The 13,398-nt window shown below is 40.7% G+C and overlaps 1 protein-coding gene across 4 annotated transcripts in view; it reads right to left on the bottom strand.

Moving 5' to 3' along the window:
* Positions 1 to 5,484, bottom strand: part of APPL1 (adaptor protein, phosphotyrosine interacting with PH domain and leucine zipper 1) — a 57,643-nt gene extending 52,159 nt beyond the window's left edge. For 3 of the 4 annotated variants that reach the window (XM_053898583.1, XM_053898582.1, XM_019469985.2), the window contains exon 1: positions 5,326 to 5,483. In XM_053898583.1, the coding sequence (XP_053754558.1) occupies positions 5,326 to 5,379 (54 nt within the window). In that variant the 5' untranslated portion in view covers positions 5,380 to 5,483. Of the gene's footprint in view, positions 1 to 5,325 lie in introns of all 4 variants that reach the window. The other variant, XM_019469987.2, reaches the window with a different exon arrangement.
* Positions 5,485 to 13,398: the final 7,914 nt, after the last annotated feature.

Below are 13,398 nucleotides of genomic sequence, written 5' to 3'. Positions count from 1 at the left end.
CATTATGCCAATATATGAAGTCCATGTCGTCAGTCCTCTACTCCCCCATGCCCCAGATATTTAGATCTGACAGAGAATCTTTTTACTTTTTTAGCTCTGTGCCCCACCCCTATTCCCCACAGTGCTATTTTAGGATGTAAAAAAGAAAGCATTAAGAAATCTTGTTTGACTCAGTGCCATTCCAAAGAAAAATCTGCCATTTCGTTGTTTCCCCAAAATTATTCTAATTCAAGGAATTACACATTTATGCAAAAACCTGTAGTGGACTTAAATTAAAAATATCTCCTTAGCCCAGTGTTAAAATGGGTTCCCTACTTAAAGCTAGTTATATCTAGCTAGCACCTTATAAAAAGTACATCAATGTGGTACCATTTCATTGAATCTATGATGGCATCCACTGTGAGCTGCACTCTTTTTAAATACTACTACAACAAAACAATGCCAGCAATTAAGCTATGATTTGAGGTATTCTTCTGTCTTGTAATTTTTACTTTATATTTGTGAAAATAGACCTTTAAACATTTTTATATATAATCATATATATATCATATATAATTAATATAAACATAAAAGCAAAACACAAACAGCATGAATTTAATATAATCCTAACACTTCTTCAGAGTTCAACTCTTTTGAGTCAGTTTTTGACAGAAGAATCATCAATATCTATGTTTTCCCATCCAACATTATTCTGTGCCATGGGGATGTGACAAGTATTTCTTACAAGTGCTCACTTCTGCCGCCAGTACTTTCTTCCAAACCATTGATACCGATTCAGCAAACTTTGATGGCAGTACTTGGTTCATTCTAGCAGGAGTCAAAGGAATATTTTCAGACAATAAGGAGGACTGATAATCCTTCAAATTGCCTGAACACTGAGAGGTTGCACTTGACCAGTCATGCCACTAGGAGAAACAACCATGTGTGTACATTTGCAACCAATTACACATAAAACATTATCAACTGTAAGGGGCATTTATCTCAATATCAGACATGTTAAAATGTGGGAAAAGAAAAAAAGGTATGTCTTATAATCTATAAGTATTCCATGTTATGCCAAAGAAAGAAATGAGTATTCCATATTATGCCAGTTGGGACTGGAGTTTTATCTTCATAGTTCCAGCACTAAAGAGTCACTGGTATTTATCTATACAATTATTTTTAAAGGTTCATATCTGTTCTTAATAACTAGCAAGTTTCATTTTGCTCCTGATTTTCAAAACAATATATAAGTATGGACAAGGCAGCTAGTATAGTATAGCCTTAAAGATTTCCTTTCTCAACAAATAATATGATCATTTGCAGAACAGGAGATTGTACAAGATAATTCTAAAGATGTTTATATCCAAACAGCTGGATTTGAACTTGCAAATTCCTCTCTATTTTAATAGTTACTATAAATCAAAACTAAAAAAAGATAACTGTAATTCAGGATAGCCTTTCATGACTCCAAGGCTCTAACCTTTTTACATAGCAACTGACAAGCCACTTTTGATTAGGATCAAATGATTTAAATAAACACTTATCTAGAGGGGTGCCTGGGCAGCATAGTCAGTTAAGCATCTGACTTCCGGCTCAGGTCATGATCTCACAGTTCGTGAGTTCGAGCCCCATGTTGGGCTCTGTGCTAACAGCTCAGAGCCTGGAGCCCGCTTCAGATTCTGTGTCTCCCTCTCTCTCTGCCCCTTTCCCGCTCATTCTGTCTGTCTGTCTCTCTCAAATATGAATAAACTTCAAAAAAATTAAAAACAAAACAAAGAAAACCTTGTCTATACAAAGGAAACAATCAACAAAACTAAAAGGCAGCCTACAGAAAGGGGGAAGATATCGGCAAACAACATATCTGATAAAGGGCTGGTATTCAAAATCTAAAAAGAACTTATCAAACACCCAAAAAACAAACAATCCAGGGGTGCCTGGATAGCTCAGTCAGTTAAGCATTTGACTCTTGATTTCGGCTCAGGTCATGATCTCATGGTTCATAAGTTTGAGTCCCACTTCGGGCTCTGGACTGACAGTGTGGAGCCTGCTTGGGATCTCTCTCTCCTTCTCTGTCCTTCCCCTGCTCATGCATGCTCTTTCTCTCAAAAATATAATAACATAAAAAAAAAAAAAATCCAGTTAAGAAATGGGCAGAAGACATGAATAGACATTCTTCCAAAGAAGCCAAACATAGCTAACAGACACATGAAAAGATGCTCAACATCACTCATCATCAAGGAAATACAAATCAAAACCATGATGAGATACCACCTCACATCTGTCAGAATGGCTAAAATTAACAACACAGGAAACAACAGGTGTTGATGAGGATGCAGAGAAAGGGGAACCCTCTTACACTGTTGGTGGGAATGCAAACTGGTGCAGCCACTCTGGAGAACAGTTAGAGGTTCCTCAAAAAACTAAAAACAGAACCACCCTTCCATCCAGCAATTGCACTACTCGACATTTACCCAAAGGACACAAAAATACAGATTCGAAGGGGTACGTGCACCCTGATGTTTATAGCAACATCATCAATAATAGCCAAACTATGGAGAGAGCCCAAATATCCATCAACTGAAGATGGATAAAGAAGATGTGGTATGTATATATGTATGCATGTGTGTGTGCATGGAATATTACTCAGCCATCAAAAAGAATGAAATCCTGCCATTTGCAGCCATGTGGGTTGAGCTAGAGTGTACTATGCTAAATGAAATAAGAGACAGAGAAATGCCATATGATCTCACTCATATATGGAATTTAAGAAACAAAACAGATGAACATACAGGAGGGGGGAAAGAGAAAAGAGCAGGAAACAAACCATGAGAGTCTCTTAAAGACAGAACAAACTGAGGGTTGATGGAGGGAAGTGGGTGGGGAAAGGGCTAGACAGGTGATGGGTATTAAGGAGGGCACTTGTTATGATGAGTACTGAGTATTGTACATAAGTGATGAATCACTGAATTCTACTCCTAAAACCAATATTGCACTGTATGTTAACTAGAATTTAAATAAAAATTTGAAAATAAAAAAGAACTTATCTATAGCAGGAGCTTTAAAAGTTTGCATACTCTTTGTTATTCGACGTCTTGGACTCTATCCTGTATCAGTAGTCCAAATGAGAACAAAAATTCATGTCCCAAAGCATTAACCGAAGTCCTATACATAAAAACAAAACTTGGGAAAAATCTCTAAGTCCAACAATAGGACAACTGTTAAATCAGTTAAGGAAACATGCAGCCTTTAATTTTCTTTATTCAGAATGGAGGATATGTGAACACTTACCCTGTAATGTTAAGTTAAAGCCAAATAAAACTTGTTATGCACAACATAACTTCAAATACATTAAAGTATGTAAGAGAAAGCTAGGAACAAGTAAAACTGTTAATAGGGTTTGCTGCCTCGGAAAGGACAGGTAACTGTTTTCTGTCCCTTTCAGTTTTTCTGAAGCACCTAACTATGATTTTCATAATCAGGTACAAAAATAAAAACTTTCACTGTAACACTGAGATGCGGAGACGTTGAGTGACTTGCTCTAAAGCAAGTGAAGTGTCAGCGAAGGACTAAAAACCCTTATACCCTTAGTCCCAGATTTAGGGCTTTCCATCCTACCACAAGTTCTCCCTAAGGACTACTTCCAATATCTTTCCTTTCTAAATCCCATTTGTCCCAACTAATTTTCCCAAGTCAATATTACCTAGTTCAAATTTACCACTTCTAAAAACTCAAAGAATAGCAATGTGGCTATTTCATTAAAAATTACCATAAAACTGATACCGATATGGCGCACCCTTATAAAAAAAACAAACAAACACGAATGCTCAAGTTGTAAACTAATTGTGTGAAAAGTTCAAGAAATTAGATGAGTCAGATTACATCCTCTTCACAAGTCATGGCGAGAGCACTGTGCTACCCATTCCGGGGTTTTGTATAATCTTTATGGGCCATAAAAACCAGGCAAGGAAAGAAAGGTAAGGCAACCTGTTGAGTCTTATATAATAAAAGTAAAATGACAGAGTGCACCTGACCAATACATGCCACAAAATTTTTGCAAAACATCTGAAACAAACATAATTTCTAACTTTATACTACAGAAATCATTAAGAATTTGAAATAGTTATTGGGGCGGTCCAGATAAGCGAAGACGTGGGTTTCTGTCAGTTTAGGCTGATAAGAATACATTACCAGCGAACAACTGGCTTGTGAAGGTAACTTTCCACATAGGAAAAAAAAAAAATCAATTCCACGATCAGAGCCCAACTTCAACTTGGCGATTATTACTGGCACAAAGTCATGGCAGACGTGTCACACAGGCCAGGGGATCTAGCCCCCTCTTCCTGATCTTTTGGGGCTATATTAAACTATGAAGACACATGAAATATGTGCCACTGTTGTTCTGAATGAACACCATTTCAGGAAATTTTCTTCGTTCTGAGGGGTAGACAACCAGCAACATCATCTTAAATCGCTTAAATTATTCCGTGAAAGACAGGTTTAGGGATGATGTTTCTCAACGCAAGTTACAGCGCCTACCAACATGTTTTTTAACAGAACTCATTTCATTCTTCGGTATTGAACACGTTTCTCTAGACTGTTTTAAGCTAAAGCAACCACGCTAGCCTTGCCCCCAAACACACGAAACACGGGGCTTTTATTTTGATGAGTTTATTAGGGCCAAGTCTGCACCATTTCGAGCAGCAGTCTTGCAGCCGCGAAGGCGCGGTCCATCACAAGCCGTGCACCGCTCGGGTGACAGCGGCTACCGTCGTGGCCACGACACTGGACACACTCCTCGGGGAGGCTCCCGGGCACGTGACGGGCTTCGCCGATGACTCTCCACGCGGGCAAATCAGCAGCCTGCCAGCATCTCCCGAAGAAAAACTATCCATTTCCTTCCCTAGCTTGCTCAGAAACCATGTAATAAGTCTACAGGGTTTTTTCTCCTGCATTTCCTCCGAAGAGACCTTCGGGGAGAAAATCCCAGGACTGAGATTTATCGCCTCACGTTACAGCGATAAAAATGCACCTTTCACCAAATACAAGGGAGCCCCGCGCGCGTACGTGACCGCAGGGCCCACGAGCGAAGGCGGCGGAGGCTCGGTCGCCTCCCTCCGACGTCCGGACCCCGCGCGCGGCTCTCGGCCCAGCCGCGCAGGCCCACGCGGGCCTCAGGCCGGCGGCCGGGCCGCGGCAGCTCGGGGCGCGGCCCGCGACGGGCGGGGACACTGGGCGGCGGCGCCCACCTGGTCCGGGGCGGGCACCTGCGGCCGCGGCGGCGCCGGGCCTGGGGTCGGCGCGCCCTGCTCTTTCCCTCGCCGCCCGCCGCCGCCCGCGCCTCACCTGCGGGCTGTCCTCCAGCGTCTCCTCGATGGGCAGCTTGTCGATTCCCGGCATCGTGGCGGAGGGAGGGCGGTGGCAGGAGACACGGCGGCCGCCCACAGCTCCCCGCTCCCGCCCGCCCGCCTGCAGCAGCTGACCCCGACCCGCCCTCTCTCGCAGGCGCGGCCGCAGTCGCCGCCCGCGCAGCTCTCGCCAGGCGCCTAGCGGCCGCGCGGGAAATCCCGCCCCCTCGGCCACCCTGCCCCGCCTCTCTGCGCACCCATTGGCTCGTGGCGACGCCCATCAGCGCGGCGGGGCTGGTCCGGAGCTTCCTCCTCCGCGCTGGGCTCTGCGGGTGAGCAGCGGCTTGGGGGGTGGCGCTGCCCGCTCACAGCGGCCATCTACACCGTGCGCGCGCATTTTCATGTAAATTGTAGGGGACCGTCAACCCCCCGCCCCCCACCGCCGCCAACGAAAGTCTCCGGAAACCAGAACATTGAGTGAGGAGGACCACAGTGGGAGTCTGGGGCGATTTTACTTCTCCCCCAACATTTTTCGTCGGAGACCATGGAAGAGACCCTGTTGCGGGGGCCCTTTCTTTAGCTGCATCAAACTATCATCTTCCCAACCCTGCCCGAAGCGTCCAGGCTACCCCCCCACCCCCCACTCTCCCACAAAATGGTGCTGGCTAATTCAAAGATCTGTGAGATCCCTAGTTGTGCCATTAACAGTGCTTTCCAGTAAATTCATGGACAGTAGTAGCCTCTCAATTGTTTTTCTGGGCACTTGGATATCAGTATATCCGGTTAAAAACATGTGACTTTGTTGTCAATTCATCAATTCTTCCCTGGCCTTGAAGGGCTATCATGCCTCAACTCAGACTTCTGTATTTCCTTTAAATCACAGATGAAAACACCTTTTAAAGATCAGGATACACTGGTTAATTATGTCGGTAACTGATTAGCATTTCTTTTGGGTCAAAAAGTTTTGGAAGATTTAAATAGCTTCTTCAGCCTCTAATTGTACAATAAAGTGATACTCTAATTCCAGAACCTGGTCTGGATTAGAACTGCTTCTTTGTCCAACTTACCCAACCTCACACTGTCTCGTTTCTCTGTAGAGCTATTTAAGAAGCTTTCATCAGTATACAAAGAAAATGGCAAAATCATAAGTGTCCTCTAACACTCTAGCCATTAATCCCACCAATCCATTCCATTTGCATTCAAGAAATATAAGAAATGCTGAGTAAAGATTCTTAGTTGCCTGGTTCCACAGATACACTGGAACAAATCCAGACAGAGTAGAACAAATCCAAATACAGGAACAAGAATGGAAGTTACATTTTTTAAACTAAAATGCTAGAGTTTCCCTGATCTCTTGAAGGAAAGATTAAATCTGGTTTTAAAAGTTTTACTGAATTTTTCAAATCCAGATACAGTAGAACAAATACGAGAACGGGAACAGAAGCTGCATAATTTAAACTAAAATGCTAGAGTTTCCCATGATCTCTTGAAGGAAAGATAAAATCTGATTCAAAAAATTTTACCAAGTAGGGACGCCTGGGTGGCTTGGTTGGTTAAGCATCTGACTCAGCTCAGATCATGATCTCAGGGTTGCGAGTTCCAGCCCCAAGTGGAGCTTTGCTCTCACAGCGCGGATCCTGCTTGGGATTATCTGTCTCCTTCTCTCTCTCAAACATGAATAAATAAACATTGTTTTAAAAAGTTTTACCAAGTAGAGTGCACTATAACTTCACCGAATTATCCTTAGTGTTATAAGCTTTAAATAAGTGTTCTCCTCAGGGGCACCTGGGTGGCTCAGTCAGTTGAGCATCTGATTTTGGCTCAGGTCATGATCTCACCATTCAAGAGTTAGAGCTCTGTTTTGGGCTCTGTGCTGACAGCTCAGAGCCTGGAGCCTGCTTCGGATTCCGCGTCTTCCCCACACCCCCCTGCCCCTCCCCCACTTGTGCTTTGTCTCTCAAAAATAAATAAACTTAAAAAAAATAAAGCCTTCTCCCCTTATTCTCTTTCTCCCTCTCTGCCCCTCCTCTGCTAATGCTGTGTGAGCGCTCTCAAAATAAATAAATAAACTTAAAAAAAAAAAAAGAGTTCTCCCCTTAAATTGATTATCCACTACTCCCCCTCCAGAAGAGATTTTTAGATTTTGAAAGGTGGTTTGGAATCAGTTATTACTGAGTGTTCCTGGTTCCCAGCTGCTTCAATGTATTCAGCATTGTACAGATTCCAGCAACCCAACTCAACTCTTTCCTTTGATATTTGCTTTCTACTCTGTCAGCACAGTGGCATGCAACCTCATTCTAAAGAAGAAAGACTTTCAAGGTAAGTGACCTTCTTGGTTGAACAGTGACTTAGCTTATAAATGAAGGAGAAGAAAAGTTGTAGCAATTGATAAGAATCAAGAGTAAGTGACAAGTAAAAACAAGTGTGAGAAAGAAGAGTAATTATATGTTGTAACTGAAGGGATTTGGTCAGTTAACTTGGCCAAACCAAACAACTCGGTGAAAAATTCTGTTAGGTATCTGAGTTATCTGGGTGGTGTATTATCATCCAGTTAAGTGGTTTCCTTTTTTGTATTTATGCTCGTCTAAACTGTATTTGTAAAGGATTCTCAAGAGGTTATTCAGGGAGTGGCAAGGAATTCTTGCCAGGTTTAGCCAATTAAAAAATGAAACGGGGGGTGGAGGGGCAGACTTAAAAAAATGAAAACAAAAATAAGTTGACATTCAATTGGATGGAGAGGCAGTTTAGTCAAATTACAAAACTAGAAAGAATCTTACTAGGCCTTCTTTTTGGATCCTCTACCTTTAGGCTATTCTGCTCATCCAAAAAAATGATTGTATTTACTATTTTAAAACATTTCTAGAACTCCAGAATTCAGTCTCCTTTGGTAAACACTTTCAGTGTAATCAGCTGAAGTTCTGTACAGTTGACGAAACTCAGTTCCTTTTATACAGGAAATAAGGATTGTTCAGAGAATGCCTTGGGGGTTACTGTAGACTCCTGTGGGTAGGATAGTAAAAACTTTGGCCAGCTGGTTAATTTTATGGAAGGCAAGGCAGGATTAAACAACACCCACTAAAGAATTCTTTGAGATGTTTCACACATATAATTCATTGAGATGTTTCCATATAATTTACAACAAAAGGACATATAATCTTGTAAATAGATTTGTTAATTATTAGCCTCCTAAAATTATATTTGATCTTCTTATAATTAGGTTTTTACATGATACTTTTTGAAGTTCTAGTCTGTGGTCTATAATAGGAAAGAATCCAACAATCCAAACGATGCTGGTGCTTTACTCTTCAACATTATCCCCGTAGGTTACTGGTTACCAGACTCGTGCATACACACAAGTTATCTCAGGAAGGTGGTTAGGATACAGATTCCTCAGCCCAGCTGGAAGATTCTAATGTGGTAGGTCAGAGGTGGGGCTGGGAATCCCTGATGAGTTCAAACATAATCTTCAAACTACATGTTGAAAATCTCTATCCAAAATGGAGAATAACCAGGGGCATCTGGCTGGCTCAGTTGAAGCATGTGACTCTTAATCTCTGGGTTATGAGTTCAAGCCCCACGTTGGGTGTAGATTACTTAAAAATAAAATATTTTTTAATGGAGAATAATCATTTCCCTTTCCCAAATAAGCTTGTATTTTAGGAAATTTAAAGAGTTATATAAACATTTAGGAAAGGAGTTTTTGGTTCCAGATGAGGATGGTGAGAGGGGCACCATTTCCAGAATCACCTAAGAGAGGTTGGGAATCCTCCTTCCTACAAATATCCCCTTAGACACTCCGTCAATCTGAAATTAAGGACTTCATATTCCTTTTAAGAGTGTGACACATAATGCAAATAATTCTGGATGTTACCTAATAAATCACTCCTTAATGTGACTCACTTTAATACACAATTCACTTGTTTTCTTTTTTTTAGTCTTTTTAAAAATTAATTAATTAATTTTTTTTAATTTTATTTTTTTAGTTTATATCCAAATTAGTTAGCATTTAGTACAACAATGATTTCAGGAGTAGATTCTTAATGCCCCTTACCCATTTAGCCCATCCCCCTTCCCACACCCCCTCCAGTAACCCTCTGTTTGTTCTCCATATTTGAGTCTCTTATGCTTTGTCCCCCTCCCTGTTTTTATATTATTTTTGCTTCCCTTCCCTTATGTTAATCTGTTTTGTATCTTAAAGTCCTCATATGAGTGAAGTCATATGATTTTTGTCTTTCTCTGACTAATTTCACTTAGCATAATACCCTCTAGCCCTCTAGTTCCATCCATGTAGTTGCAAATGGCAAGGTTTCATTCTTTTTGATTGCCGAGTATATATATATATATATATATATGCACACCACATCTCCTTTATCCATTCATCCATTGAGGGACATTTGGGCTGTTTCCACACTTTGGCTATTGTTGATAGTGCTGCTATAAACGTGGGGGTGCATGTGTCCCTTTGAAACAGCTGTATCCCTTGGATAAATACCTAGTAGTGCAATTGCTGGGTCATAGGGTAGTTCTACTTTTAGTTTTTTGAGGAACCTCCATACTGTTTTCCAGAGTGGCTGCACCAGCTTGCATTCCCAAGAATTCACTTGTTTTCTAACATCCAGCTGAGACAAGTCAAATTCAAGAAAGGAGTATATTAATTGATATTTTGGGAATTTAAGTCACTTCTATCTACTTTGAAACATTAGAACTAGTGGTAGAGTTGGGGGAAGCTTTGGGCAATTGAAAAGGTAGCATCAAAAGTTCTGAGTTAGATGGGCAGCAAGGACCAACTGATTCTTCACCATGCCTCTGCATACCACCCTTTGATCTTGATGTTCATGTTGCTTATGATGTTTGCCACAGCATCCTTTGAATGTAAATTCGTGGCCAAAACATAAATCCTTAGAAAGGCAAATTCTATAACTTCTACCTTCTTAACTGTGAAAAGAAAAAAAATTTAACTTTTAGGATAATTGTATATGCCTTTATTTTGTTTATGGTTGCCTGGATTCCTTTTTGGAAGATGAGGACATTAATAAATTAATTTCTTTGACCAAGCCAAGAACTTTGAAACAAAGCAGCATCATTCATTTCTTTGGGGAGGTGAATAAAAGCATGGGCATAAGCTCATGGACATGGCCTGTGGAGCCAGCCTAGCTGGCTTTGAATCCAGGCTCTACTCTTTACTAGTTCTGTGACTTCAGTCAAGTTACTTAACTTCTCTGTGTTTCCATTCCATCATCTGAAATATGGGACTTAATGTAGAGAATCTACATGTTAGGGTTGTAAAGATGGTAATGAACTTTCCGAATAGTGCTGGGCACAATAAGCATTCAGTCAAAATGAGATAATTATGCTTTTCATTACTTACTGTTAAATATTAAATGTTTTTCCTGAAAGTTTATTTACTTAAGTAATCTCACCCAAAGTGAAACTCAAACTCATGACCCCGAGAACAAGAGTCATGCTTTTCCGACTGAGCCAGCCAGATGCCCCAAATATTAAATGTTTTAATGCTTTTAAAGCATTTTTCCTGTTTATGGTATCTAAAGAAACCAATATTTTCTAAATCAGAAGTCTGTGCTCATTATCTTAGAGAATCCTGATACTATTTTAAACATTATTACCATTACCCTTGCTAGCATTCTATCACTTTCATTTAGGGACTTTTGTGGCCAAAACAAAAATTTTTAAATCAACAAATATAATTTATTATATTCTGGAGAAATAGTGTAGGTACCAAAAAAGAAAAGGTTATTACCTTGTGTTTGTATTTAGGGGGTTTTTTGCAAGTGGGGAAAGACAGATGCCCTAAGGCTTAAAGACATGAGACCTTCATGACACTTTTTTTTTAGTTTATTATTTATTTTGAGAGAGACAGAGACAGTGGGAATGGGGAGGGGCAGAGAGAGAGGGAGACAGAGAATCCCAAGTAGAGTCAGAGCTGTCAGCACGGAGCCTGATGCAAGCCTCAAATGCACAAAACCATGAGATCATGGCCTGAGCCAAAACCAAGAGTCAGATGCTTAACCAACTGAACCACCCAGGCGCCTCCACACTTTTTAAAAAATGTTTGTTTATTTATTTATTTTGAGAGTATGCGTGCGAGCAGAGGCAGAGAGAAAGAGAGAGAGAGAGGGAGAGAGAGAATCCCAAGCAGGCTCCACCCTGCCAGCCTGCCACAGAGCTGGAACCCACAAACTGTGAGATCATGACCCAAACTGAAACCAAGACTGAGGCACCCAGGGGCCCCCTTCATTACACTTGTAGCCCCAAGGAATTCTGGGGAGCAATAGGCAAGTCCTTGGAGAAGAGATTACTCTTAGAGAAGTCAATATGTCCCATGAATGTTAAATCATGGAAAACATTTTAATTTTCACAGAACCACAGAGGGCACTAAAAAATAAAGTGAGAATTGATTACACCAGTACTGTTTATCCCATGGCTAATGCAAATGACTCTCAGGGTTAAGTAGCAAGCACATCCTTCCAAGAACACTAGATGGTGCTCTGAATTTAGTTTTGGGATTCAATCTGCTTCAGGAAACTGCTGTCTGCATTCAACAAATATTTGTTAGGTAATGAACAAAATATTAAAAATCCCTGCCCTTATGGAGCTACAGTTTAGTGGGGATGGTGGGAAGAAAGGCAGCAAATGAAAAATAAACATAATAAGTAGTATTAGGAGTATAATATATTAGAAAGCGGTAAGTGGCAGGGAAATCAGGGTTGGAGGCAGTTCCGATTTTAAACAGGCTCATTAGAGTGGGCTTCATTGAGAAGGTGAGATCTAAACAAAAACATGAAGGAGTCACTGGAATGAGTAATGGGGACATCTGGGGAGAAAGTATTTCAGGAAGAGGAACCAGGGCAGAGGCCCTAAGCCCTAAGGCAAAAATGGCCCAGCCATTCTGTTTTAAGAATTGCATAAAGCATCTTTTTGTGTATCTGTTGGCCATCTTTATGTTTCCTTTAGAAAAATATCTATTCACTTCCTCTGCCCATTTTTTAATTGGCTATTTGTTTTTTGGGGGATGTTGGGTTGTATAAGTTCTTTATATATTTCGGATATTAACCCCTTAGCAGATAAATCATTTGCACATATTTTCTCCCATACAGTAGGTTGCCTTTTTGTTTTGTTGATGGTTTCCTTTGCTGTGCAAATCTTTTTATATTGGTGTAGAAGACACACAGCCAACAGATACATGAAAAGATACTCAACATCACTAATCCTCAAGGAAATGCAAACCAATACCACAATGAGATATTACTGCATACCAGCCAGAATGACTAGTATCAAAAAGAAAAGAAATAACAAGTGTTGGTGAGGATGTGGAGAAAAGAGAACGCTCATGCACCATTGGTGAGTATGTAAATTGGTGGAACCATTATGCAAAATAGTATGGGGTTCCTCAAAAAACGAAAAATAGAAATATCATATGATCCAGTAATTACACTATTGGGTATCTACCCAAAGAAAATAAAACACTATTTCAAAAAGATATTTGCACCCCTATGTTCAATGCAGCATTATTTACAATAGCTAAGATATGGAAGCAACCTAAGTGTCCATAGATAGATGAAGAGATCAAGAAGATATGGTACAGGAGTGTCTGGGTGGCTCCCAGTTGGTTAAGTGTCTGACTCTTGATTGTGGCTCAGGTCATGATCTCACAGTCATGAGATTGAGCCCCACGTGGGGCTCCATGCTCAGCATGGAGCCTGCTTGGGATTCTCTCTCTCTCTCTCTCTCTCTCTCTCTCCCTCTCCCTCTCCCTCTCTCTCTGCCCACCACCTCTCTCCCCCACCCTCTCTCTTAAAATAAACATAAAAAAAAAAAGATATGGGGTGTGTGTGTGTGTGCGTGTGTGTGTAAAGTATAAATAAATAATGAATTAATGAAAATGAATAAAAAAGAATGAGCCATAAAAAAGAGTGAGATCTTGCCATTTGCGACAACACAAAGGTATTATGGACACAAAAGGTATTATGCTAAGTGAAATAACTCAGAGAAAGACAAATACCATATGCTTTCACTTATATGTGGAATCTAAAAAAAAACAAATGAGCAAAGA

The sequence above is a fragment of the Panthera pardus genome, unplaced genomic scaffold (assembly GCF_024362965.1).
Source record: "Panthera pardus isolate Hobbes unplaced genomic scaffold, ASM2436296v1 HiC_scaffold_8, whole genome shotgun sequence".
NCBI classification, from domain to species: domain Eukaryota; kingdom Metazoa; phylum Chordata; class Mammalia; order Carnivora; family Felidae; genus Panthera; species Panthera pardus.
Note: the sequence above shows the minus strand (reverse complement) of the source record. Positions and strands in the feature narration are given on the sequence as shown.